General features: G+C 42.2%; 1 protein-coding gene across 1 annotated transcript in view; it reads right to left on the bottom strand.

Moving 5' to 3' along the window:
* The window catches only part of LOC145417501 (glutamate receptor 1-like), a 723,617-nt gene extending 698,801 nt beyond the window's left edge, over positions 1-24,816 (bottom strand). Inside the window, exons 1-3 of the mRNA XM_080286209.1 lie at positions 24,714-24,816; positions 23,729-23,887; positions 6,381-6,508 (exon numbers count right to left, since the gene is read on the bottom strand). Of these exons, the coding sequence (XP_080142335.1) occupies positions 6,381-6,508; positions 23,729-23,887; positions 24,714-24,816 (390 nt within the window). The remainder of the gene's footprint in view (positions 1-6,380; positions 6,509-23,728; positions 23,888-24,713) is intronic.
* Positions 24,817-25,537: the final 721 nt, after the last annotated feature.

Raw genomic sequence — 25,537 nt, 5'->3', positions numbered from 1 at the left:
GGCAGTTGGACAAAATTCAAAATAAAGTCATTAGATTAATTAATAGGCCTAATCCTGCCATTATGAAGGACCTTTCTCCATTATCAGTAAGAAGAGATGCTGCATCTTTGGCATTATTTTACCGATCTTTTTACTGTTAGTACTCTGACGAATTTGCTTCAATTGTGCCTCCCTTTCTCATTTTCTTCCGAAACATTCGGGCAGCTGGAAGTGCCCATGAACTCACACTCTCCCCCGCAGTGCAGAACCTCTGCTTATCAAAATTCATTTATCTCCAGAACTATTACTCTCTGGAATTCACTTGCTGGGAGTTGCTTCCCACAGACATTTAATCGACTTTTATTCAAATCCATCTGTTATATTGTAAGTATTTTATGAATGGAGGATGCTTCTAGGCACATGGAATTGTTTTTCTTTTTATTTAGTTTGTTTTTCCTTCCTCCATTCATTGTCTCTTTAAAAAAAAAAATGTAATTAATAAGCACATAGTTAAACACCTTGAATCCAACAACATAATTAGTGATATACAATATCGTTTTTGCCACGAAAGATCCACCATTGACATACTCAGTCTCCTGATTCATACCATCCACCATTCAACTGACCAACATGGAGAAACTCATGCAGTGGCCTTTGATATTTCTAAAGCTTTCAACAGAGTGCAGCACCATTGCTTGCTATCCAAACTCCCTTGCTATGGACTAACGTCTTTTGTTCCACTGCTTTCCTCATATCTCAGTGACAGAAAAATAAAAGTAGATGATGTATAGTCCAATTTTGACTCATTTAATGTCAGTGTGCCACAAGGATCAGTTCAGGTGCCAACCCTATTCCTAGCTCATATTAATGATCTCTTATCTGTCACCCACAATCCCATCAATTGATATGCAGATTACTCAACACTTCACAGTTCATTCACACTCAAACACCCATTTACAATTTTAATATCTATAACTCTCAATTCAGTACAGCCATCTCCGTAAATCAAGACATCTAAAATCAATGAATGGGACAAAATAACCTTGTCTCATTTAATGCTAGTAAAACCAAATATATACAATTTACTAATAGACAGATATTGCCAGATTCGTATAATGCCTTCAATGTTACTAAAATTCGCATCCCCAAAAGTATTGAAATTCTCAGTGTTTCACTTTTTTTTTTTTTTTGTAAGGAAGAAGGAACCAAAGGCAACGAGCCCGCAAAACTGCTCCTTCCAAGAGAAAAACAAAATACAAGAGAGAGCCAAATTCAAGATCCATTCATTTCGAGATGCCTGGACACACTGCTTTTGAAAGACTGGAGATTATAGGAAGCAGGAAACACAGACAGAGGGAGAGAGTTCAAGAGTTGACCTGTTGCATAAATGAAGGACTGGGAGTAACGGTTAACTCTTGCATTAGAGAGCTGGACAGAAAAGGAGTGAGAGTTTGCTGCTAGACGGGTGCTACGCGCCCGTCGTAGAGGTGGAGGAACGCATGCAGACAGTTCAGAGGAAGAGTGACCACTGAAGTAGTCATTAGAAAAGAGATAAAGATGCAACAGTGGGGTGAAGAGACAGAGGTTGAAGGGAGTCAGTAAGAGGGGGAGAGTTAATGAGACGAAAAGCCTTTGACTCCACCCTATTGAGAAGAGCTGTATGTGGGGAGCCTCCCCACACATGAGAGTTGTACTCCACACAGGGGCGGATAAAACCCCAGTATAGAGTCAACAATTGTGAAGGGTAAAGAAGCAACAGAGTCGGCTTAGCACACCCAATCTCTTGGAAGCAGATTTTACAAGAGATTTAATATGATCTTTCCAAGATAAGTCCCGAGTGAATGAAACCCCAAGCATGTTCAACGATGATGCAGGATTAAGCTGAATATTATTAAACATTAGTGGGTATACCTGTGGAAGATTTTGTTGGGATGATAGGTGCAAAAACTGAGTCCTTGATGCATTAAAAACAACCAGATTATTTTTACCCCAGAGATACGAGCCAAGTCAGACAATAGGTGTGCCATAACCTCATCACTTGTTTGTTGAAGTAACTGCTGAGATGGACGTTGTGGGAATTGAATGGAAAGGTGAAGGGTGGAGTCATCAGCGTATGAGTGGATAGGGTTAGATGTACAGCTTAGAAGGTCATTGATGAATAAAAGGAAGAGAGTTGGTGATGGGACAGAGCCCTGAGGAACACCACTGTTGATAGATCTAGGAGAAGAATGATGGCCGTCTACAACAGCGGCTATAGAACGACCAGAAAGGAAGCTAGGGATGAAGGCACAGATAGTATGATAGAAACCATAAGAGGGCAGATTGGAAATTAAAGATTTATGCCAGACCCGATCGAAAGCCTTTGAGATGTCAAGTGCAATGGAAAAGCTTTCGCCAAAGACCCGAAAGGAGGATGACCAGGAGTCTGAAAAGTAGGTGAGAAGATTGCCTGTGGAGCGCCCCTGATGGAACCCATACTGACGATCAGAAAGAAGATTGTGATAGGAAAGATGCTTTAAAATTTTTCTATTAAGAATAGACTCGAAAACTTTTGAGGTACAGCATGTTAAAGCAATTGGACGATAGTTAGAGGGTTGGGAATGGTCACCCTTCTTTGGAACTGGCTGAATGAGAGCAAACTTCCACCAAGAAGGAAAGGTACAAGTTGATAGACAAAGGCGAAAGAGTTTGCCTAGGCAGGGTATAAGTACAGAAGGACAGTTCTTGAGAACAACAGGAGGGACTCCATCAGGCCCATATGCCTTATTAGTACTGAGGCCAGTGATGGCAGAAAATACAGTATATCAGATGAAGAAATTTTAATGTTAACCACGAGGAAGTCAGAGGGGGGGAAGTGATGGAGGAACAGCACCAGAATCGTCTAAGGTGGAATTAGAGGACAGAGTCTGAGCGAAGAGATCTGCTTTATCAGTAGAAGAAATAGCTACAGAGCCATCAGAGTAAAAAAGAGGAGGGAAGGATGATGAGGTAAAGTTGTTAGAAAGGTTTTTGGCAAGGTCCCAGAAGAAGCAGGAAGAATTCAAGTTAGAGAGTTGAGAGCATTTTGTATAGATGAAATTATTTTTAGCAGAGCGAAGAACAGACTTAGCACGATTCCAGGCAGAAACATATAAAAGATGTGATTCAGGGGTGGGTTGGCTCCAGTAACTTTTATAGGCCCTCTCCTTGCTGCGGACAGTATTAGAACATGCGTCATTAAACCAAGGCTTTCGTACATTAGTCAAAGGATATGAGAAAGGAATGTATGCTTCCATGCCTGAGAGAATAATCTCCGTAATGCGCAAGGCACACACAAATGGCTCCCAGCCATGGAAACAATAATCATTCCAGGGAAAATCAAAGAACTACTGCTTGAGGGCCTCCTAATCTGCAGCTCCAAAGTGCCACAGACGACGTTTCTTTGGAGGGTCCGCAGGCCGTACCAAAGCGATAGGACAGGTTAAGGTGATAAGGTTGTGATCGGAGGAGTCCAACGGAGAGAAAAGATTAACAGTGTATGCAGAAGGATTAGTTGTAAGGAAGAGATCAAGTATGTCGGAGCTCTCTCCAAGGCGGTCAGGGATATGGGTAGGGTGCTGTACAAGCTGCTCTAGGTCATTAAGGATAGAAAAGACATAGGCTTGTTCACCAGGTGGATCAGTGAAAAGAAAGGATAGCCAAAGGTGGTGGTGAACATTGAAATCTCCAAGAATGGAGATTTCAGAGAAAGGAGAAATGGATAGAATGTGTTCCGTCGTAGAAGTAAGATAGTCAAAGAAATTTTGATAGTCAGTAGAATTAGGAGATAAGTAAACAGCACAGATATATTTAGTCAGTGAATGACAGGAAAGCCGAAGCCAGAGTGTAGAGAATTCAGAAGAATCGAGTTCAGGAACACGAGAGCAAGATAAGTTGTTGCGTATATATACACAACAGCCACCTTTGACTTTGAAATGAGTATAGAGAAAGTAGGAGGATACAGAAAAGGGTCTGCTGTCAGTTGCCTCAAACAGCTGAGTCTCAGAAAAAGAAGGTGAGGTTCAGAGAAGGAGAGGTGGTGCTCAACAGAGCGATTGCGCAATTACCTTTTTTATTCCACCCCGTGGTGGGCAAAAAATGAAAAAAAAAAAAAGTTTTTGTTTATTAGGGTATAAACTTGAAGATAAACATCCAGGGATCATCTGGTGAAAAACAAAAAATCTCTCTCTCTCTCTCTCTCTCTCTCTCTCCGTTTTTGTTTAGCGCCATGCGTAAGTTCGCGTTGGGGTTTAGTAAAAAAAAAATGTTTTTTTCTTTTTTTTAGGTTTTGTTTATTATAATCTTGAAGATAAACATCCAGGGCATCATCTGGTGAAAAAGAAAAAATCTCTCTCTCTCTCCGCCTTTGCGTAGTGCCATGCGCAAGTTTGCGTAGGGGTGGAGTAGTGAGCAGTGATGCACGGTCACTGGAAGGTTAGGACAGCCTGAGCTGTGGCTCGCAACACGACACTATCCAGCCTGAGCTGTGGCTCGCAACGCGACACTATCCAGCCTGAGCTGTGTCAGTGCCCTCAGCTGGACCTCTCATATCAGATCACTTGCTAAAACCGCCTCAAAGAAACTTGGATTATTGTACAGAGTCCGTAACTTCTTCACTGACGAGCAATTAGCTATAATTTATAACAGTCACGTCCGCTCTCAGCTTGAATATTGCTCACCCTTGTGGAATGGATGTGGGGAGGTTGCACTAAAACAACTAGATAAAATTTAGAACAAGCTGTTGGAATTATTAGTAACCCTGCTATTATAAATAAACTACCTCCCCTACGAGTAAGAAGGAATGTTGTCTCCCTTGCATTATTTTATAGATATTTTTATGGCAAATGCTTAGACGAAGTTGCGTCCGTTGTGCCACCCTTCCATGCCTTCTCTCATGGTACATGAGCATCTGGTAGCACTCATGACTGGAATGTCACACAGCCATATCGTTGAACTTCTGCCTATCAGAATTCTTTAATTCCCCGAACTGCATCTCCCTGGAACCCGCTTCCCCGGAGTTGTTTACCCCCCAGCTTCAACCTACAGCTGTTTAAGTCCAACTGTTATAGACATTTTATGAATGGAGGATGTCAGTAATCTGGTGTATGGATTATAATTTTTTATTCATTTGTTTTTCCTTCCTCTGTTCTGTTATTTAAAAAATTATACTCCTTTTTATCGCTAACCTTGCATCATTCTGCACTGTCTGAACTCATTCTGTATGGTAGGGGGTGAATTAATTACAGTGGGTGGAGAATGGTCAAGAGTATTGTTGCCTTCCACACGATCATTTGTTGGCTGAACAAAACACTCCCTTCCACACTGTTTCCGATGTAATTCACAGTAAACTCCAGCACATCAACTTTTCGGGTAAGGCTGATATATATTTGTAAATAGCCTTCGTCAGCTTGTCTTCCAGGTTTTGACGTAGTCTGCACATCCTTCAAAGAAAGGAACTGTCCCTGAGGGGGGGAGAGGGAAGGAGAGGAATAGGAGGAGAGAGAAGAGAAAAGTGTGCGGAAGGGGGTTGGTGGAGCGAGAGAAGGGGAAGGAAGAGGGGGTACTGCTGTAGATTAATGGGAGCCAACGGGCACTAGCTGAGGTAGCGTAAACTTCACAAATTTTGACATTTGGGATGATTTGTGAGGAAGGAGACCCGAGCGCGGGAGGGCAGGAGGGGCAAGGAAGAAAGAGAGGGGGAAGGTGGGGGAGAAAGGGAGAAGGTATAGGAGATAAAGAGCGTAAAGGTAAGAAGGGCAGTGTATGGGATATGAGCATGCAGAGAGTAAAACAAGTGCAACGCCCGTGCCAGCCAACTGATCTAAGAGCCAAACATTTGACTTTGCCCTGTGAGCTTGACCTTCAACCAATAATTTTCAAAATTTCGTTCTTAGCTTACTCTTCATTGTTCGAACAGGTTTGTTACAAGTCGGATGAAATCTCTGAGTGACTGATCTAAAATTCGACTGCCTAAAAACGTGCCTTACCCTGAACGCTGCCATAAAGTTTGGTCAAAATGACATAAAAATTGGTTAAGCTGATCTTGCCATGTGACCTTCACATTTAATAGGCTTATCCTCTCCTCTGCCCCACCTCTTTACTGCTCCTAATCCTCCTTTTTCCGTTCATTTACTTTTTCTTCAATATTTTGTTGCTTTCTCATTCTTTACCCTTTCCCCATTCATATCCTCCCCTCCTCCTCCTCCTCCTCCTCCTCCTCCTCCTCCTCCTCCTCCTCCTCCTCCTCCTCCCTCTTACTACTTCTCCCTGTCCACTCCATTTCCTTCTCTTTCTGTTCCTCCTTTCCCTATTCCGTACCATATCCCACTTGTCCGGAGAAGTAGTGTAAACACATAAATAAGAACAGTAATGGAGGTACTCACATTTTCTGGGAACCATGGGGTAACGAATGGCATCTGGAAGGTGTTGGCGTAAGAGTGGAGAGTATCGAAACTATCAGGCTGTACAGACCCCACCATCGCCCACACAGGCCGCGACAACTGACGGCAGACTGTGGGGGAGAAGAAAGGTAGATTAGGAAATGAGAAATAGAATCATCATCATCATCATCATCATCATCATCATCATCATCATCATCATCTCTTCCCCACCCAGTGATGGAGGGAGGTCGGGTCCAGAAAGAAAAAAAGAGAAAGCACAAACACACACACATAAAAAGTTTTAATTGAGAGGTCGGGAAATTAGTTTAAAAAACGGCGAATATCTCTACCCACACTTTCTAATTTAAGACTATGCTTCATCAACGCAAGCGGATAAAAAAGTAATGACGGCACACACACACACACACACACACACACACACACACACACACACACACACACACACACACACACACACACACACACACACACACACACATACTCACATACTCACACACACACACACACACACACACACACACACACACACACACACACACACACACACACACACACACACACACACACACACACACACACACACACACACACTACACCTACCCACATCATTCAACCGTATTATAATTTCTTCTCTGGCTTGTATTTTAGGTGGCAGAGATTTCGTATCCCCTATTCTTTTGCGATTTAGTTTACGTATTGCACTGCAGCTTGGCATTTTCTTCTAGGCATTGCATGATTATCGTTTTAATATCAATAATGTTTACATCACAGACATATAGGAAGATGCTGAGGTGTAATTTGCAGAAAATATTCCTAAGGAAGGTGCACTGAAAGCCTTCAAATTCACCTAAGATACGACGCTGTGTTTTATCTTCCTTTCTTTGGCTGGTTAAGTAAGAATAATAACGACACAAACACACGTAACATTCAAATTCTCTCTCTCTCTCTCTCTCTCTCTCTCTCAGAGGTGCCCTTATAACCTCTTATCATCCCTCCCCCCCGTGTCATCACCTGTCTGTTTGATCTCCGTGCAAAATTGTATTTCATGGCCGTCCAGTCTCCCAACTTCTGCATTTTTCTCGGCTATCAGGTCCAGGAGAAGCGTGTATGAAGGATCACAAAACCCTGAGGATTCTCTGATTCTCTCTCGGCTGAATAAGACTGTCTGGCTTTATTTGAATAGAATATTAATGTAACTCCGAGCATGCTAAGGTTATTGATTATTATGATAACATTTCCAGTATCGAATGACTTACCCTCAGTTGAATGAAACTGATCGGCTATTCCTTATATAGAAATAATCAACTAGTTCCAACCGTATAAAGGTTAAAGGTGACAGCATTTACACTCAGACTCCTGTTGTCATTCTCAGCTGAATAAAATCGTAGGGGTTAATGGTGACAGTATTAGTACTCTTTGGATGTTATATTCATTCACTGGAAAAATTCTCTGGTGTTAGCTAGAGTACTATACTATACTAGAACATTCTACCATAAGACTCTTAATTGTTTTTCCAGTCTTTCAAACGCAGAGCATTTAGGTTTCTTAATATCAAAATTGCTTAACATCAGCTCACGTTAATAGAACGCTTATTCTTTGAACACATACACCAGTCAATCTCTCCCTCTCATCCTCACTTCCCATCTCCCCTCCACAAAATTACATCCAGTCTCCCCCGCTCCTTCCCTCCTTTCCCCTCCCTTTCCAAAGTTATCATTTCTCTCCTCTATACAGTACCCTCCCTACCCCAGCTCCATTCCCCCTCTCTTTCCTTTTCTCATATCTGCGTCCCCTCTTCCACACCTCCCTTCCCCCTACATCCCTCTCCCCTCTTTTTGCACACCTTTTAACCACCTTCTCTTTCTCTCGTCTATCCGACTTCAGCAGATCCACACCTATCCCCAGACATTCCTTGATCCCTTGAATCCGGCGAGCAATTTATTGTTATATTTTTGCTTACTCCAAACTATTCTTCCTGCTTATGGGAGACCTCTTGCAGTGAAGGTGTTAATGAAGACTATTTAAGTTCATCAGTTGGAAAAGTCTGCTCTAACCTAAATAAAACCACCTATACGCAGTTTTTTTTATTGAGGCGAAGATGCACTTGACAGACTGGTAATGACCAGCTGAATGCAACATGTCTGAATAACATTGTTGTATTTGGGTTTCAGTTCACATCACCGGTAATTATTTGAAATACAGCGATGTTATTAGGACATGTTGCATTCAGCCAATCATCACCAATCTGACAAGTGCATCTTCTCCAAGATAAAAAAAAGAAAAAAGAAAAAAAAATGAGTCCAGTGGCGGTAAGAAAAAAAAATGTATATATGTCATCACACTGAAGGTGTGAAACTCTTCCCTTCAAGCTCCACGATTTTCTTCAATTCTCCTCACCTCTTTTACCTCTGCTCTTCCCCCTCCCCCCTCAGTCCCACCCCAACCTCCTTTCCTCCTCATAAGCCACTCCCTGCTTCTAAAATCCCTCTCTCCCGTTTCGTTCCCGTCTCCAACCTGACACTCTACCCCTCAAGTTCTTTTGCACCTTTAACATTGACAACCTGCAACGGCCAAGCTACAGTTACATTTCTCTCTCTCACTTCCAATATATCTCATTCATTCAGCCAGCCAGACACTTGATAATCCTCATACAGTTTCTGGCACCATGCATTTCCAATTCTTAATTTAAATTGCTCACAGTGATCCCATTTAAACACACAGGTATTGTTGAGCAAATCATATACTCCTGGTCATACACGTAAGTACATTCACCATAAACTCCATCTCGCACTACTGTTCTTACGCAGTACTAATACTTTTGTGCTGTAATGTCATGTAATGCCTAAAAATCAAGTGACTCATGTTTTCCGTGCGAATTAAAAACTTAACTCTACAAATGTGTGTTCCCAGCCTTCCTCTCCTTCAGCCTCCCTCGCTTATCACCAACCTCCCTCCCTGAATCCTCACACTCCCCTTTCCCTGCTTCACCCACAATACTCCTATCCCACCTCCATTCCTTCCATCTTCTTCCCAGTGAACACTCTTGCCCCCATCCCCTCCCCGTATGACGGTGGAAAGGTCCAATACGGTGGATCCCCTCCCCGTATGACGGTGGAAAGGTCCAATACGGTGGGGTGGAGGTACTGAAGCCTAGCAGTAAATGGCAGCCAGTTAATGATGGCTACCTCGGTTGCAGCGGAATTTCATAAACACACTGCCATTGTTTTCGCACAGCTTACCCAGTAGGCTATTCTTGTTTGTTTGTCCTGTGCTCTTTTATTTTCACCTCGCCCGGACGGAGTTTGTTTCTTTCATACTTTATTTAACATTACGGGAAAACGGCGGAATGCAATTACATGAAACTTTCAGGATATGTTGGCACTGGTCCCAAAAGAAAATGATTAAATTTTGGATGCAATCGAGTGACCCTGAAAGGTCAAAATCAAGGTCACCGATTTTCAGAGGGTTATAACTTGAAAATGGCTGAAGATAGAGATATTTACTAATGTGAATATACAGGAATTCGTATTATGGGCTTTCATTTGGCACCAAGACCTTTGACCTTGAGCGACACTGAAAGGTCAAATTCATGGTCACGGATATTCAGGGGGCTATAACTCGAAACTGGTTGAAGATAGATATTTACTATAATCAACATATAGGGAGTCCCACGAAGGTTTTTAATTGGTACAATGACCTTTGACTGCAAGTGCCCTTAAAGGTCAAACTCAAGGTCACAGATATTAGGGGGCTATAACTCGAAACTCGTTGAAGATAGATATTTACTATTATCAAGATATAAGAAGTCTCATATGGGCTTTCCTTTGGCACCATGACCTTTGACCTTGAGTGACCTCGAAAGGTCAAACGCAAAATCGCGGATTTTCAGAGGGTGTAACTTGTAAACATTTGTGCCATTACCATAGACTTTAACTGTGTACCTTACTGACACTAAATGGCAGTATCGCTTCAGTATTTGACAGCAATAAAACAACTGCTGTTGGGCGAGGTTTGTTGTGCCTGGCACCACTTGTACTTATTTAACATTCGCACCTTTCTTTCACTGTTCTGTATTTATTTTCTAGGGCACTCGTTTACACTGTTGTAACCTCACATCACTATAAAACCTCACTAGGAGAGAAATTACTGAAATGATTTATACCAGTATATATTTTCTCACCTACTTGCTAACAATGATGCAGCACTTTCCACTGCACAAACAGGTCCACAGTATTTTGGATGTCTGTAAGTGAAGATAGTCAATATAAATTATACCGAAAAAATATTTATATATATCCCCTTCAGTCAGATGACGTACAGTACTTTCCCTTTACTTTAGCTGCCATCAGACGATTGTAGTAAACATAGGAGTTGTCACTGTTCGTGAATGGGACAGTGAAGAACGCATCCAGCCATTCTGGTACGAAAAGTTTCCCCTGAACACAGTAGAAGAGTCCAGAGATAACAAGAACGATCAGATAAGATTTAAATTGACACCTCACATGAATAAAATGGATATACAAGTGTGTGTGTATATATATATATATATATATATATATATATATATATATATATATATATATATATATATATATATATATATGTGTGTGTGTGTGTGTGTGTGTGTGTGTGTGTTACTTCAAAAAGGCCAGAATATTTGTTTTCCCTTACCCATGGCACCATAAAAAGGACAATATACCCATTATTACAGTTACTCCTTGCCCATTTCACACCCTCTCAATCAGATCTCTTGCGGCTATACTTCTCTGCCAATAGAGTTCCTTCACCGATAATTGGCAAACTTTGTGCCAGCCAGAAATCCTTCGCCAATGTTCAGCCACAGACTCACTTTTTAACATTGGACACCTCCTCTTACTGCACCTGAAGCAACTTTTCTTCCTTTCAGTCCGGCGACGTACTGCATAGGATTTTGTTGGCATATTCAAACGACTTTAGCTCAGGAGGAAATTTCTCAACTGGACAAGGTAGACACAGCCTTCACTAACCCGTTCCCTACCAGTACTCTTCTAGGCAAAGTAATTTAGTTTAGTGATGAAGTGCTTGAAAGGGTACAACAAGAAAGAAAAGTTATTGGTTCTTTGAAAGCAGTGATAAGAAACAAGGAAGTGAGTATGGAAGAAGAAAGTTACAGCATGACAACATTGTGATACCAGCTCTATCCTGTGGAAGTGAAGCTTGGACCTTGTTGGAGGGACACAAGTCAAGAGTGAGAGCAATGGAAATGAGTTTTTTGAGAGAAGCATGTGGAGTCACACGGAGAGACAGACTGACAAATGAGGAAGTGAAGGAACGTTGTGGTGTGGATGTGTATGTGATAGGAAGAGTTATGAGAAACATACTGAGGTGGTTTGGCCATGTGGAGAGGATGGAGAGCATCTTTATCTCTTTTCTATCGCTACTTTAATGGTCACTGCTCCTCTGAACTGTCTGCTTGCATTCCTCCACCTCTACGACGGGCGCGTAGCACCCGTCTGGCAGCAAACTCTCATCCCTTTTCTGTCCAACTCTCTAATGCAAGAGTTAACCGTTACTCCCAGTCTTTCATTTATGCAACAGGTCAGCTCTGGAACTGTCTCCCTCTGTCTGTATTTCCTGCTGCCTATGATCTCCAGTCTTTCAAACGCAGTGTGTCCAGGCATCTCAAAATGATCGGATCTTGAATTTGGCTCTCTATTGTATTTTGTTTTTCTCTTGGAGGGAACTGTTACTGCGGGCTCATGGCCTTTGGTTCCTTCTTCCTCGCATAAAAAAAAAGAAAAAAAAAGAGACTGACAGAGTGTATGTGAGCGAGGTAGAGGGGGGGAAAAAGAAGGGGGAGGCCAAGGATGAGATAACGCGCACACACACACACACACACACACACACACACACACACACACACACACATATACAGAGAGAGAGAGAGAGAGAGAGAGAGAGAGAGAGAGAAGGGGGAGGGGGCGGGGAGAGGCGTTTCGAATGTGGGTTATAATGCCATCACCAATAAAATAATTACATCAGTACTATTATTGTACCATTTAAATCATATCCTCAAACTTTTCCTACCCACCCATGCACTCTCTCTTCCTCTCTCTCTCTCTCTCTCAGCCACCCTTCCCTCTTGCCCGGGAATTCTTTATAATCATGATGAGGCCAATTACTTGTTCCCTTCTGCCTCCTCCGGTGAATATTAAGACCATGTTGATGAGGGATGGATGGGATCAAGTCTATGAAGAAGAGTTAATAGTTATGAAAGAGAGAGAGAGAGAGAGAGAGAGAGAGAGAGAGAGAGAGAGAGAGAGAGAGAGAGAGAGAGAGAGAGAGAGAGAGGGAGAGAGAGAGAGAGTGCTCAGCTGTCCATCCACCTTCTGTGGCTGGTGGCAGCGTAATTCCTAGAGGAGGTAACTGTGGTAACCTGGATGATGCAGTTCCCTTGTATGGAGGGATAATAGGTAAATAACCCTCGACAGACTCAAAGGTCTAAGCAACGGAGATGAGTTCCGCTGTTAAGCACCTCATGTCATCTATCCCACTCTTATAGTTGCACACTAAGGTGGAGAGTAACTGCATTTCTTCCTTCTTCTTCCAAAATCTTTTCAGTTTGGATCCATTCCTTTATGTCTTCTCTAATTCTCCTCAGACTTTGTACAAGTTTTTCCTAGAGGAAATATTCTGACACACCTTCTTTCTTTCTTTATTTATTTATTTTTTTAATTTGGGCCTTTCATGGCAGTTTGAATATAAGCCATGTCATTTAAGTATAGCAGTGTAATGTAGCTGTGTGGAGACCACTCTTCATTCTCTTGAGAATGTAAGGAATCTTTAATGCTTCTTATATAACCTCCCTCTTCTCCCTCCTGCTCCCCCCCCTATTGTTTCATATTTTCCTTCCATTTTCTTACCTTCCCTATCTTATCCCGACTTTCCACTCTTATCCATCACTAATTTCCCTCTCCTGTTTCATCCATTCTCTTGCATTTTTTCCTCCTGGCTTTTCTACCTTGCTCGTCGTTCTTTCCCTTTCTTCCTCACTTTTCTTTCCACGTTTTCTTCCTACTCCTCCTCCACCTCATGTTCAGTTACCTGAACTTTTGTAGCTACATCATCCATTCCCGTTTTTCTTTCCGTCCTCAACTTTTCGTTATTCCGGACCAGGCACCCAATTAGTGAGCGTACCCCAACCCTCCACACCTCCATCCACACTACCGTATACCCATTCCTATCGCGCCCCCTGTGTCCCTGGTCAGAGACACCATTACCCTTACCCAGGAACCCTCGCCCCCCTTCCTCCTCCCTCTAATCCCCATCTGATAGGTACATGGAATGCCATAGGTACTTGATCCTCTCTGTCTGTCTGTCTGTCTGTCTGTCTCTGTCTCTGTCTGTCTGTCTGTCTCTCTCTCTCTCTCTCTCTCTCTCGTGGTAACTTATTTTCTTTGGCCTGTGCCTGGTATGAGTGTGGTATGTTCATGTTATTATCCATGTGTTTGTTACCTACTCGTAGGCCTGCAGTGTGTTTCCTGTACCGGTATCTTAGTGTTATGTGTATTTCTTATGAGTCAGCTTGCATTCTTGCTTCCTCTGTGCTTCCTGTGTACAACAACAACAACAACAATAATCATTACAATCATAATGATAATAAGAGAAATATTAATACTAAAAGTATTAAAAGTAATAATAAAAAAAGGAATGATGATGATGACGATGATGATTTTATTATCATTAATAACAAAAATAATTCAACTCAATCCGTTTGTCTCCCTCATCTCCATCACACTTTCCGCCTCCAATTCCTTAACCTCCTCTTTCTCTCTCTCTCTCCCTCTCCCTCTTTTTCTCTCTCCTTTCATCTCCTCCCCATTCATCTTCCCTCGCTCCTTTTTTCTCTTCCTTCCCATTATCATATAATTTTCTGATTCCCTCACCATCCTCTCTCTCTCTCTCTCTCTCTCTCTCTCTCTCTCTCTCTCTCTCTCTCTCTCTCTCTCTCTCAAAGGTGCCCGTTTAACCTTGTATCATTTCCCCTCCAGTGTCGTCACCCTGTCTGTTTCATCTCCATGCAAACTGTATTTTCATGGCCGTCCAGTCTCCCAACTTCTGCACTTTTCCCGCCTATCAGGTCCAGGAGAAGCGTGTATGAAGTATCACAAAACCCTGAGGATTCTTTGATTCACTCTCGGCGGAATGAGAGTGTCTGGCTTCATTTGAATAGAATACTAATATAACTCCAAGCATGCTAAGGGTATTGATTATTGTGATAACATTTCCAGTATCGTATGACTTACCCTCAGTTGAATAAAACTGATCGGCTATTGCTTATATAGAAATAATCAACTAGTTCCGACCGTATAAAGGTTAATGGCGACTGTATTTACACTCAGACTCCTGTTGTCATTCTCAGCTGAATAAAATCGTAGAGGTTAATGGTGACAGTATTAGTACTCTTTGGATGTTATATTCATTCACTGGAAAAATTCTCTGGTGTTAGCTAGAGTACTATACTATACTAGAACATCCTACCATAAGACTCTTAATTGTATTTCCAGTCTTTCAAACGCAGAGCATTTAGGCTTCTTAATATCAAGATTGCTTAACATCAGCTCACGTTAATAGAAAAAAAATTCTCTGAACACATACACCAGTCAATCTCTCCCTCTCATCCTCACTTCCCATCTCCCCTCCACAAAATTACATCCAGTCTCCCCCGCTCCTTCCCTCCTTTCCCCTCCCTTTCCAAAGTTATCATATCTCTCCTCTATACAGTACCCTCCCTACCCCAGCTCCATTCCCCCTCTCTTTCCTTTTCTCATATCTGCGTCCCCTCTTCCACACCTCCCCTCCCCCTACATCCCTCTCCCCTCTCTTTGCACACCTTTTAACCTCCTTCTCTTTCTCTCGTCTATCCGACTTCAGCAGATCCACACCTATCCCCAGACATTCCTTGACTCCTTGAATCCGGCGAGCAATTTATTGTTATATTTTTGCTTACTCCAAACTATTCTTCCTGCTTATGGGAGACCTCTTACAGTGAAGGTGTTAATGAAGACTATTTAAGTTCATCAATTGGAAAAGTCTGCTCTAACCTAAATAAAACACCTATACGCAGTTTTTTTTATTGAGGCGAAGATGCATTTGACAGACTGGTAATGACCGGCTGAATGCAACATGTCTGAATAACATTGTTGTATTTGGGTTTCAGTTCACATCACCGGTAATTATTTGAAATACAGCGATGTTATTAGGACATGTTGCATTCAGCCAATCATCACCAATCTGACAAGTGCATCTTCTCCAAGATAAAAAAAAAAAATTAAAAAAAAAAAATGAGTCCAGTGGCGGTAAGAAAAAAATGTATATATGTCATCACACTGAAGGTGTGAAACTCTTCCCTTCAAGCTCCACGATTTTCTTCAATTCTCCTCACCTCTTTTACCTCTGCTCTTCCCCCTCCCCCCTCAGTCCCACCCCAACCTCCTTTCCTCCTCATAAGCCACTCCCTGCTTCTAAAATCCCTCTCTCCCGTTTCGTTCCCATCTCCAACCTGACACGCCACCCCTCAAGTTCTTTTGCACATTTAACATTGACAACCTGCAACGGCCAAGCTACAGTTACATTTCTCTCTCTCACTTCCAATATATCTCATTCATTCAGCCAGCCAGACACTTGATGATCCTCATACAGTTTCTAACACCATGCATTTCCATTTCTTAATTTAAATTGCTCACAGTGATCCCATTTAAACACACAGGTATTGTTAAGCAAGTCATATACACCTTGTCATACACGTAAGTACATTCACCATACTCTCCATCTCGCACTACTGTTCTTACGCAGTACTAATACTTTTGTGCTGTAATGTCATGTAATGCCTAAAAATCAAGTGACTCATGTTTTCCGTGCGAATTAAAAACTTAATTCTACAAACGTGTGTTCCCAGCCTACCTCTCCTTCAGCCTCCCTCGCTTATCACCAACCTCCCTCCCTGAATCCTCACACTCCAGTCTCCCTGCTTCACCCACAATACTCCTATCCCACCTCCATTCCTTCCATCTTCTTCCCAGTGAACACTCTTGCCCCCATCCCCTCCCCGTATGACGGTGGAAAGGTCCAATACGGTGGGGTGGAGGTACTGAAGCCTAGCAGTAAATGGCAGCCAGTTAATGATGGCTACCTCGGTTGCAGCGGAATTTCATAAATACACTGCCAGTGTTTTCGCACAGCTTACCCAGTAGGCTATTCTTGTTTGTTTGTCCTGTGCTTTTTTTATTTTCACCTCGCCCGGACGGAGTTTGTTTCTTTCATACTTTATTTAACATTACGGGAAAACGGCGGAATGCAATTACATGAAACTTTCAGGATATGTTGGCACTGGTCCCAAAAGAAAATGATTAACTTTTGTAGGCAATTGAGTGACCTTGAAAGGTCATAATCAAGGTCACCGATTTTCAGAGGGTTATAACTTGAAAATGGCTGAAGATAGAGATATTTACTAATGAGAATATACAGGAACTTGTAATATGTGCTTTCATATGGCACCAAGACCTTTGACCTTGAGCGACAATGAAAGGTCAAATTCATGGTCACGGATATTCAGGGGGCTATAACTCGAAACTGGTTGAAGATAGATATTTACTATAATCAACATATAGGGAGTCCCACGAAGGTTTTTAACTGGTACAATGACCTTTGACTGCAAGTGACCTTAAAGGTCAAACTCAAGGTCACAGATATTCGGGGGCTATACCTCGAAACTGTTGAGGATAGATATTTACTATTATCAAGGTATAGGAAGTCTCATATGGGCTTTTATTTGGCACCATGACCTTTGACCTTGAGTGACCTCGAAAGGTCAAACGCAAGATTGCGGATTTTCAGAGGGTGTAACTTGAAAACATTTGTGCCATTACCATAGACTTTAATTGTGTACCTTACTGACACTAAATGGCAGTATCGCTTCAGTATTTGACAGCAATAAAACAACTGCTGTTGGGCGAGGTTTGTTGTGCCTGGCAACACTTGTACTTATTTAACATTGCACCTTTCTTTCACTGTTCTGTATTTATTTTCTAGGGCACTCGTTTACACTGTTGTAACCTCACATCACTATAAAACCTCACTAGGAGAGTAATTATTGACATGATTTATACCAGTATATATTTTCTCACCTACTTGCTAACACTGATCCAGCACTTTCCACTGCACAAACAGGTCCACAGTATTTTCGATGTCTGTGAGTTAAGATTGTCAATATACCGAAAAAAATATATATATCCCCTTCAGTCAGATGACGTACCGTACTCTCCCTTTACTTTAGCTGCCATCAGACGATTGTAGTAAACATAGGAGTTATCACTGTTCGTGAATGGGACAGTGAAGAACGCATCCAGCCATTCTGGTTCGAAAAGTATCGCCTGAACACAACAGAAGAGTCTGGAGAAAACAAGAACGATCAACTAAGATTAAAATTGACACCCCATTTGAATAAAATGGATACACACACACACACACACACACACACACACACACACACGTGTATATATATATATATATATATATATATATATATATATATATATATATATATATATATATATATATATGCAAGGAAGAAGGAACCAAAGGCCATGAGCCCGCAGTAACAGTTCCCTCGAAGAGAAAAACAAAATACAATATAGAGCCAAATTCAAGATCCGATCATTTTGAGATGCCTGGACACACTGCGTTTGAAAGACTGGAGATCATAGGCAGCAGGAAATACAGACAGAGGGAGACAGTTCCAGAGCTGACCTGTTGCATAAATGAAAGACTGGGAGTAACGGTTAACTCTTGCATTAGAGAGTTGGACAGAAAAGGGATGAGAGTTTGCTGCCAGACGGGTGCTACGCGCCCGTCGTAGAGGTGGAGGAATGCAAGCAGTCAGTTCAGAGGAGCAGTGACCATTAAAGTAGCGATAGAAAAGAGATAAAGATGCAACAGTGCGGCGAAGAGACAGAAGTTGAAGGGAGTCAGTAAGAGGAGGAGAGTTAATGAGACGAAAAGCCTTTGACTCCACCCTATTGAGAAGAGCTGTATTTGGGGAGCCTCCCCACACATGAGAGTTGTACTCCACACAGGGGCGGATAAAACCCCTGTATAGAATGCAGGATTAAGCTGAATATTATTAAACATTAGTGGGTATACCTGTGGAAGATTTTGTCGGGTTGATAGGTGTAAGAACTGAGTCTTAGATGCATTAAAGACAACCATATTATTTTTACCCCAGTCAGAGATACGAGCCAAGTCAGACATTAGGTGTGCCATAGCCTCATTCCTTGTTTGTTGAAGTAACTGTTGAGATGGGCGTTGCGGGAACCGAATGGAAAGGTGAAGGGTGGAGTCATCAGCGTATGAGAGGATAGGGTTAGATGTACAGCTTAGAAGATCACTGATGAATAAAAGGAAGAGAGTTGGTGATAGGACAGAGCCCTGAGGAACACCACTGTTGATAGATCTAGGAGAAGAACGATGGCCGTCTACAACAGCGGCTATAGAACGACCAGAAAGGAAGCTAGCGATGAAGGCACAGATAGAAGGATAGAAACCGTAGGAGGGCAGTTTGGAAATTAAAGATTTATGCCAGACTCGATCGAAAGCCTTTGAGATGTCAAGTGCAATGGCAAAGCTTTCGCCAAAGTCCCGAAAGGAGGATGACCAGGAGTCTGAAAGGTAGGAGAGAAGATCGCCAGTGGAGCGTCCCTGACGGAACCCATACTGACGATCGGAAAGAAGGTTGTGATAGGAAAGATGCCTTAAAATTTTTCTATTAAGAATTGACTCGAAAACTTTTGAAATACAGGACGTTAAAGCAATTGGACGATAGTTGGAGGGTTGGGAGTGGTCACCCTTCTTTGGGACTGGCTGAATGAGAACAAACTTCCAGCAAGAAGGAAAGGTACAAGTTGACAGACAAAGGCGAAAGAGTTTGCCTAGGCAGGGTGTAAGCACAGAAGCACAGTTCTTGAGAACAACAGGAGGGACCCCATCAGGCCCATATGCCTTGTTAGTACTGAGGCCAGTGATGGCAGAAAATACATCAACTGAAGAAATTTTAATGTCAGCCATGAGGAAGTCAGAGGGGGGAAGTGATGGAGGAACAGCACCGGAATCGTCTAAGGTGGAATTGGAGGAGAAAGTCTGTGCGAAGAGATCTGCTTTATCAGTAGAAGAAATAGCTACAGAACCGTCAGAGTAGAAAAGAGGAGGGAAGGATGATGAGGTAAAGTTGTTAGAAAGATTTTTGGCAAGGTGCCAGAAGGAGCGGGAAGAATTCGAGTTGGAGAGTTGAGAGCATTTAGTATGGATGAAATTATTTTTAGTAGAGCGAAGAACAGACTTAGCAGGATTCCGGGCAGAAATGTAGAGATGATGTGATTCAGGGGTGGGTTGGCTCCGGTACCTTTTGTAGACCGTCTCCTTGTTGCGGACAGCATTAGAACAAGCGTGATTAAACCAAGGCTTTCTTGTGTTAGTCAAAGAATATGAGAAAGGAATGTATGCTTCCATGCCCGAGAGAATAACCTCCGTAATGCGCAAGGTACACTCAGATGGCTCACGGCCATGGAAGCAATAATCATTCCAGGGAAAATCAAAGAAGTACTGCCTGAGGGCCTCCCAGTCCGCGGCTCCAAAATGCCACACACACACACACACACACACATATATATATATATATATATATATATATATATATATATATATATATATATATATATATATATATATATATATATATATATATATATATATGTGTGTGTGTGTGTGTGTGTGTGTGTGTGTGTGTGTGTGTGTGTAACTTCAAAAAGGCCAGAATATTTGTTTTCCCTTACCCTTGGCACCATAAAAAGGACAATATACCGATTATTGCCGGCGCTTCGAATGTGGGTTATAATGCCATCACCAATAAAATAATAACATCAGTACTATTATTGTACCATTTAAATCATATCCTCAAACTTTTCCTACCCACCCATGCACTTTCTCTCTCTCTCTCTCTCTCTCTCTCTCTCTCTCTCTCTCTCTCTCTCTCTCTCTCTCTCTCTCTCTCTCTCTCTCTCTCAGCCACCCTTCCCTCTTGCCCGGGAATTCTTTATAATCATGATGAGGCCAATTACTTGTTCCCTTCTGCCTCCTCCGGTGAATATTAAGACCAAGTTGATGAGGGATGGATGGGATCAAGTCTATGAAGAAGAGTTAATAGTTATGAAAGAGAGAGAGAGAGAGAGAGAGTACTCAGCTGTCCATCCACCTTCTGTGGCTGGTGGCAGCGTAATTCCTAGAGGAGGTAACTGTGGTAACATGGATGATGCAGTTCCCTTGTATGGAGGGATAATAGGTAAATAACCCTCGACAGACTCAAAGGTCTAAGCAACGGAGTTGAGTTCTGTTGTTAAGCACCTAATGTCATTTATCCCATTCTTATAGTTGCACACTAAGGTGGAGAGTAACTGCATTTCTTCCCTCTTCTTCCAAAATCTTTTCAGTTTGGATCCATTCCTTTATGTCTTCTCTAATTCTCCTCAGACTTTGTACAACTTTTTCCTAGAGGAAATATTCTGACACACCTTCTTTCTTTCTTTATTTATTTATTTTTTTAATTTGGGCCTTTCATGGCAGTTTGAATATAAGTATAGCAGTGTAATGTAGCTGTGTGGAGACCACTCTTCATTCTCTTGAGAATGCAATCTTTAATGCTTCTTATAATACCTCCCTCTTCCCCCTCCTGCTCCCCCCCCCCCTGCAGTCCCCTATTGTTTCATATTTTCCTTCCATTTACTCACCTTCCCTATCTTATCCATACTTTCCACTCTTATCCATCCCCAATTTCTCTATCCTGTTTCATCTATTCTCTTGCATTTTTTGCTCCTGGCTTTTCTACCTTGCTTGTCGTTCTTTCCCATTCTTCCTCACTTTTCTTTCCACGTTTTCTTCCTACTCCTCCTCCACCTCATGTTCAGTTACCTGAACTTTTGTAGCTACATCATCCATTCCCGTTTTTCTTTCCGTCCTCCACATGTCGTTATTCCGGACCAGGCACCCAATTAGTGAGCGTACCCCAACCCTCCACACCTCCATCCACACCACCGTATACCCATTCCTATCGCGCCCCCTGTGTCCCTAGTCAGAGACACCATTACCCTTACCCAAGAACCCTCGCCCCCCTTCCTCCTCCCTCTAATCCCCATCTGATAGGTACACGGAATGCCATAGGTACTTGATCCTCTCTGTCTGTCTGTCTGTCTGTCTGTCTGTCTCTCTCTCTCTCTCTCTCTCTCTCGTGGTAACTTATTTTCTTTGGCCTGTGCCTGGTATGAGTCTGGTATGTTCATGTTATCATCCATGTGTTTGTTACCTACTCGTAGGCCTGCAGTGTGTTTCCTGTACCGGTGTCTTAGTGTTATGTATATTTCTTATGAGTCAGCTTGGATTCTTGTTTCCTCTGTGCTTCCTGTGTACAACAACAACAACAACAATAATCATTATAATCATAATGATAATAAGAGAAATATTAATACTAAAAGTATTAAAAGTAATAATAAAAAAAGGAATGATGATGATGACGATGATGATTTTATTATCATTAATAACAAAAATAATTCAGCTCAATCCGTTTGTCTCCCTCATCTCCATCACCCTTTCCGCCTCCAATTCCTTAACCTCCTCTCTCTCTCTCTCTCTCCCTCTCCCTCTTTTTCTCTCTCCTTTCATCTCCTCCCCATTCATCTTCCCTCGCTCCTTTTTTCTCTTCCTTCCCATTATCATATAATTTTCTGATTCCCTCACCATCCTCTCTCTCTCTCTCTCTCTCTCTCTCTCTCTATTCTTCTTTCTCACTACTTCCTTCCCATCCATAATTCGTTGTGTTCTTGCCCTAGGTTCACACTTCCCTCATTGTTTTCCACATATCCTTTCTTTCCATTGCTCTCCCCTACTTTTGACTCTCCCTAGTGGCACTTACGTACGCTCTCTCCTGTCCTCGTCCATTTTCTTCTTGCTTCCTTTTTCTGGGGCTTACCTCGCCTCTCCCCTCTCTCCTCTCCATTCTTCCCTATCTCCCTTCAAACTTTTCCGTTCATTGCAGATAACATTCCTATATGGGGGGATATACTTGACCACTTGTTTCAAAGGAAGGAAGGCTCATTGAACTGATTAACCGACTCACTACCATAGGTGTTTCCTGAGGGAAGGTGTCTGGTGGTGGCAGGAATGACTGGCGTAACTACTGAAAGGAGTGTTTGTTTTGAATCCCCATAGTAACAGAACTCCTAATACAATTATGAAGTATTAATTTTATCAGATCTCCAAAGCAGGATGGTATATATCATTTTCGGCAACGCGCCCTATACCCTTGCGCTAGATTCAGGCTGTGTGTGTGTGTGTGTGTGTGTGTGTGTGTGTGTGTGTGTGTGTGTGTGTGCGCGCGCGCGCTTGAACTCCTCCTAGGCTATTTGATGGATCTGAATGAAGTTTCCCATGTGAGTCCGTCGGGTTACCGGGAAGGTTCTCCACTATATCCAAATTTCCAACAATGATTCTTAGAGGGGGTGAGCCCTCCTCACCAAATTAAAATTCCCAGAAATAGTGATAAGATGGCAAATATGGCTCTGATATCTTAGTACATACTGTATTGTGTAATGAATTGTCATCCATACTGCGATATTTAGGGAACATGACTCACCTAATGTTTTTGTGGGTCAGCCCTCCTCCCAAAAATAAACAGGATCAGAGATAGCGGACTGTAAGCAAATGGATTTCAAAGAAATCGACATACATATCGCAGGACTGGGTATCCAGTTTCTTTTTTTTTTCTCTGAATGCACAGCCAGAAAATGCACATCTACTTTATTATCACTACTAAACCTGCCATCATACTCAACATCACCATCAGCATTACGACACAAGTACCATCATCATCGCCATCACTACGGCGTCTGCTATCTACATCCTCACCACAGCTGCCATGTCGTCATCATCACCGCTACCACAACTTCCATTATTATCCCAGTTATCACTACTGCAGCTACTACTGACGTCATCACTTCTACAACTACCAGACATCATAATCATTACAACATTAACTCTCACTATCATAATCATTACTACCACAGCCACCAATGTTATCCTGAATCACTACTGCAGCAACCAATTTCATCACAATCATCATTATTGCAACTACCACTGCCATAATAATTGTAACTCCGACGACTACCACCACCATCAAAAAGTTCCTATCACAGCTACAACTATCTTCATTACCAACACCGCTATAACATAACTGCCATAATCAAACCTACCACAGTAGCCTACCATTGTCACTGCCACCATTGCTACAACTACCACTTTCATCTCAATCATAGCTACCACTAATATCATAATCACCGCTATCACAATTACTCTCACCATCACTATCACTGCTACCGCAACTTCCACCAGTATTTCCACTACAGCAAAGACTAACAGGAATACATGTTAAAACTATAAATAGCCTAGCCATTACTAACACAACTACATTCGCATCGTTTCACATCGTTTATAAAGGCTTTAACATGCTTGCATGCGTTGGCTCTAGTCAACTAATGGCGGATCGGCTGTAACATCAGCCGATAAGGGCGATACTCCCTAGGAGGATGGGAATGCTGGTGATAGGGAGAACTGGAGCTCCTGTTTTACTATTCATCAAGATACTATGACTATCCCCGTTTGCTGACCTTTTTCAGTGTGACACTAACACGGAGAGTAAGCCAGCATACTCACCCAGACACATTTCTCTATCTTATGCATTGGTATATATATGATTTACATATCACACAAAGTACAGTACAGCGCCACAGGGGTTCGCGTCAGAAAGGGCATGCGGCCAGAACACCTTGCCCCCACTGCCCAGTGACGGACCTTAGGGGTGGCGTGCCATGAGCTCCGACAGAACAGTTTTGAGATCAGGATGGGATAAGGCTCGGATCTGTGCCAGAGGGTACAGGGTATTGCAGTTCACAGGCTGCAGCTTCCGCCCAAAAGGGAAGGGCGCGAACCTGCAAGTAACGCCCCAGGAGGCTGCCTTATCAGTGAGTGTATAATGGCGGGGGAGTAACAGTGCCAAGGAACACTTGGAGGATGTCCTTGTAGCTTTCGAGGTAGGGTGCCCCGAGGCCACTGCCACAGCCACTGGCCAGGGCTGGTGGGCTATGGGTCCCCCTTCCCCGACGTGGTCTTTGGACTGATAACATTTTCATCACTCCTGTTGTATTCATTATATTGACTTGTAGTCTTTAATAAAATTACCACACAGTTCATCACTTCCACAGTCATCACAGTCAACATTATCATCACCATCAGCATCAACACCAAAATTACCAGCATCATCAATAGCATAACAGTTTCTCATATCTACACCTCACCGCAACTCATACTATCCTCATATCCCTGCCACTGCAACTAGCACTACCATCTTAATCGTCATTACCATAACTCAGTCATCATAATCACTGCTACCAGAACTATGGATAGTTAAGCATCATTACAATAACCACTATAATCATAGTCGTCACTACTACAACTCACACAATCGTCATCATTATCATTACTATCACAACTGCCACTCTCTTCAGTACTTGCCATAATCATACCTACCACAATCACCACTCTCACAACACCACTGTTACAACTACCACTGCCATCTTAATCGTAACTACCACTTGCATCATAATCACCGCTACCACAAGTACCACCACGAAAGTTATCACTGCTATCACAACTACCATCAGTATTTCCACTACTGCAAGGATGACAGGAATGCTGATAGTGAAATATGATTAATGACAAAAAAAAAAATCAATCTTTATTCTTGCTATCGTTAGACAATTATATTCAGCATGACCAACTCCTTGTCGATTATGGCTGAAAATTGTCTTTGAAAAAAAAAATATATATATATATATATATATATTGTTACGGAACAGAGAAAGATAATGTGCACTTTAAGTGAGAATACGAAGAGTCACTACTGTCCCGTAAAGTTCCAGGTTCAAAACAAAAGAGTTAGGTAAAATTACAAGTTAAAGTTTAATGCTCAAACTAACAACAAAACATTCAGGACTCATAAGGAT

The sequence above is a fragment of the Coenobita brevimanus genome, chromosome 110 (assembly GCF_032717465.1).
Source record: "Coenobita brevimanus isolate Jiangsu-jjx chromosome 110, ASM3271746v2, whole genome shotgun sequence".
Classification (NCBI taxonomy): Eukaryota; Metazoa; Arthropoda; class Malacostraca; order Decapoda; family Coenobitidae; genus Coenobita; species Coenobita brevimanus.
Note: the sequence above shows the minus strand (reverse complement) of the source record. Positions and strands in the feature narration are given on the sequence as shown.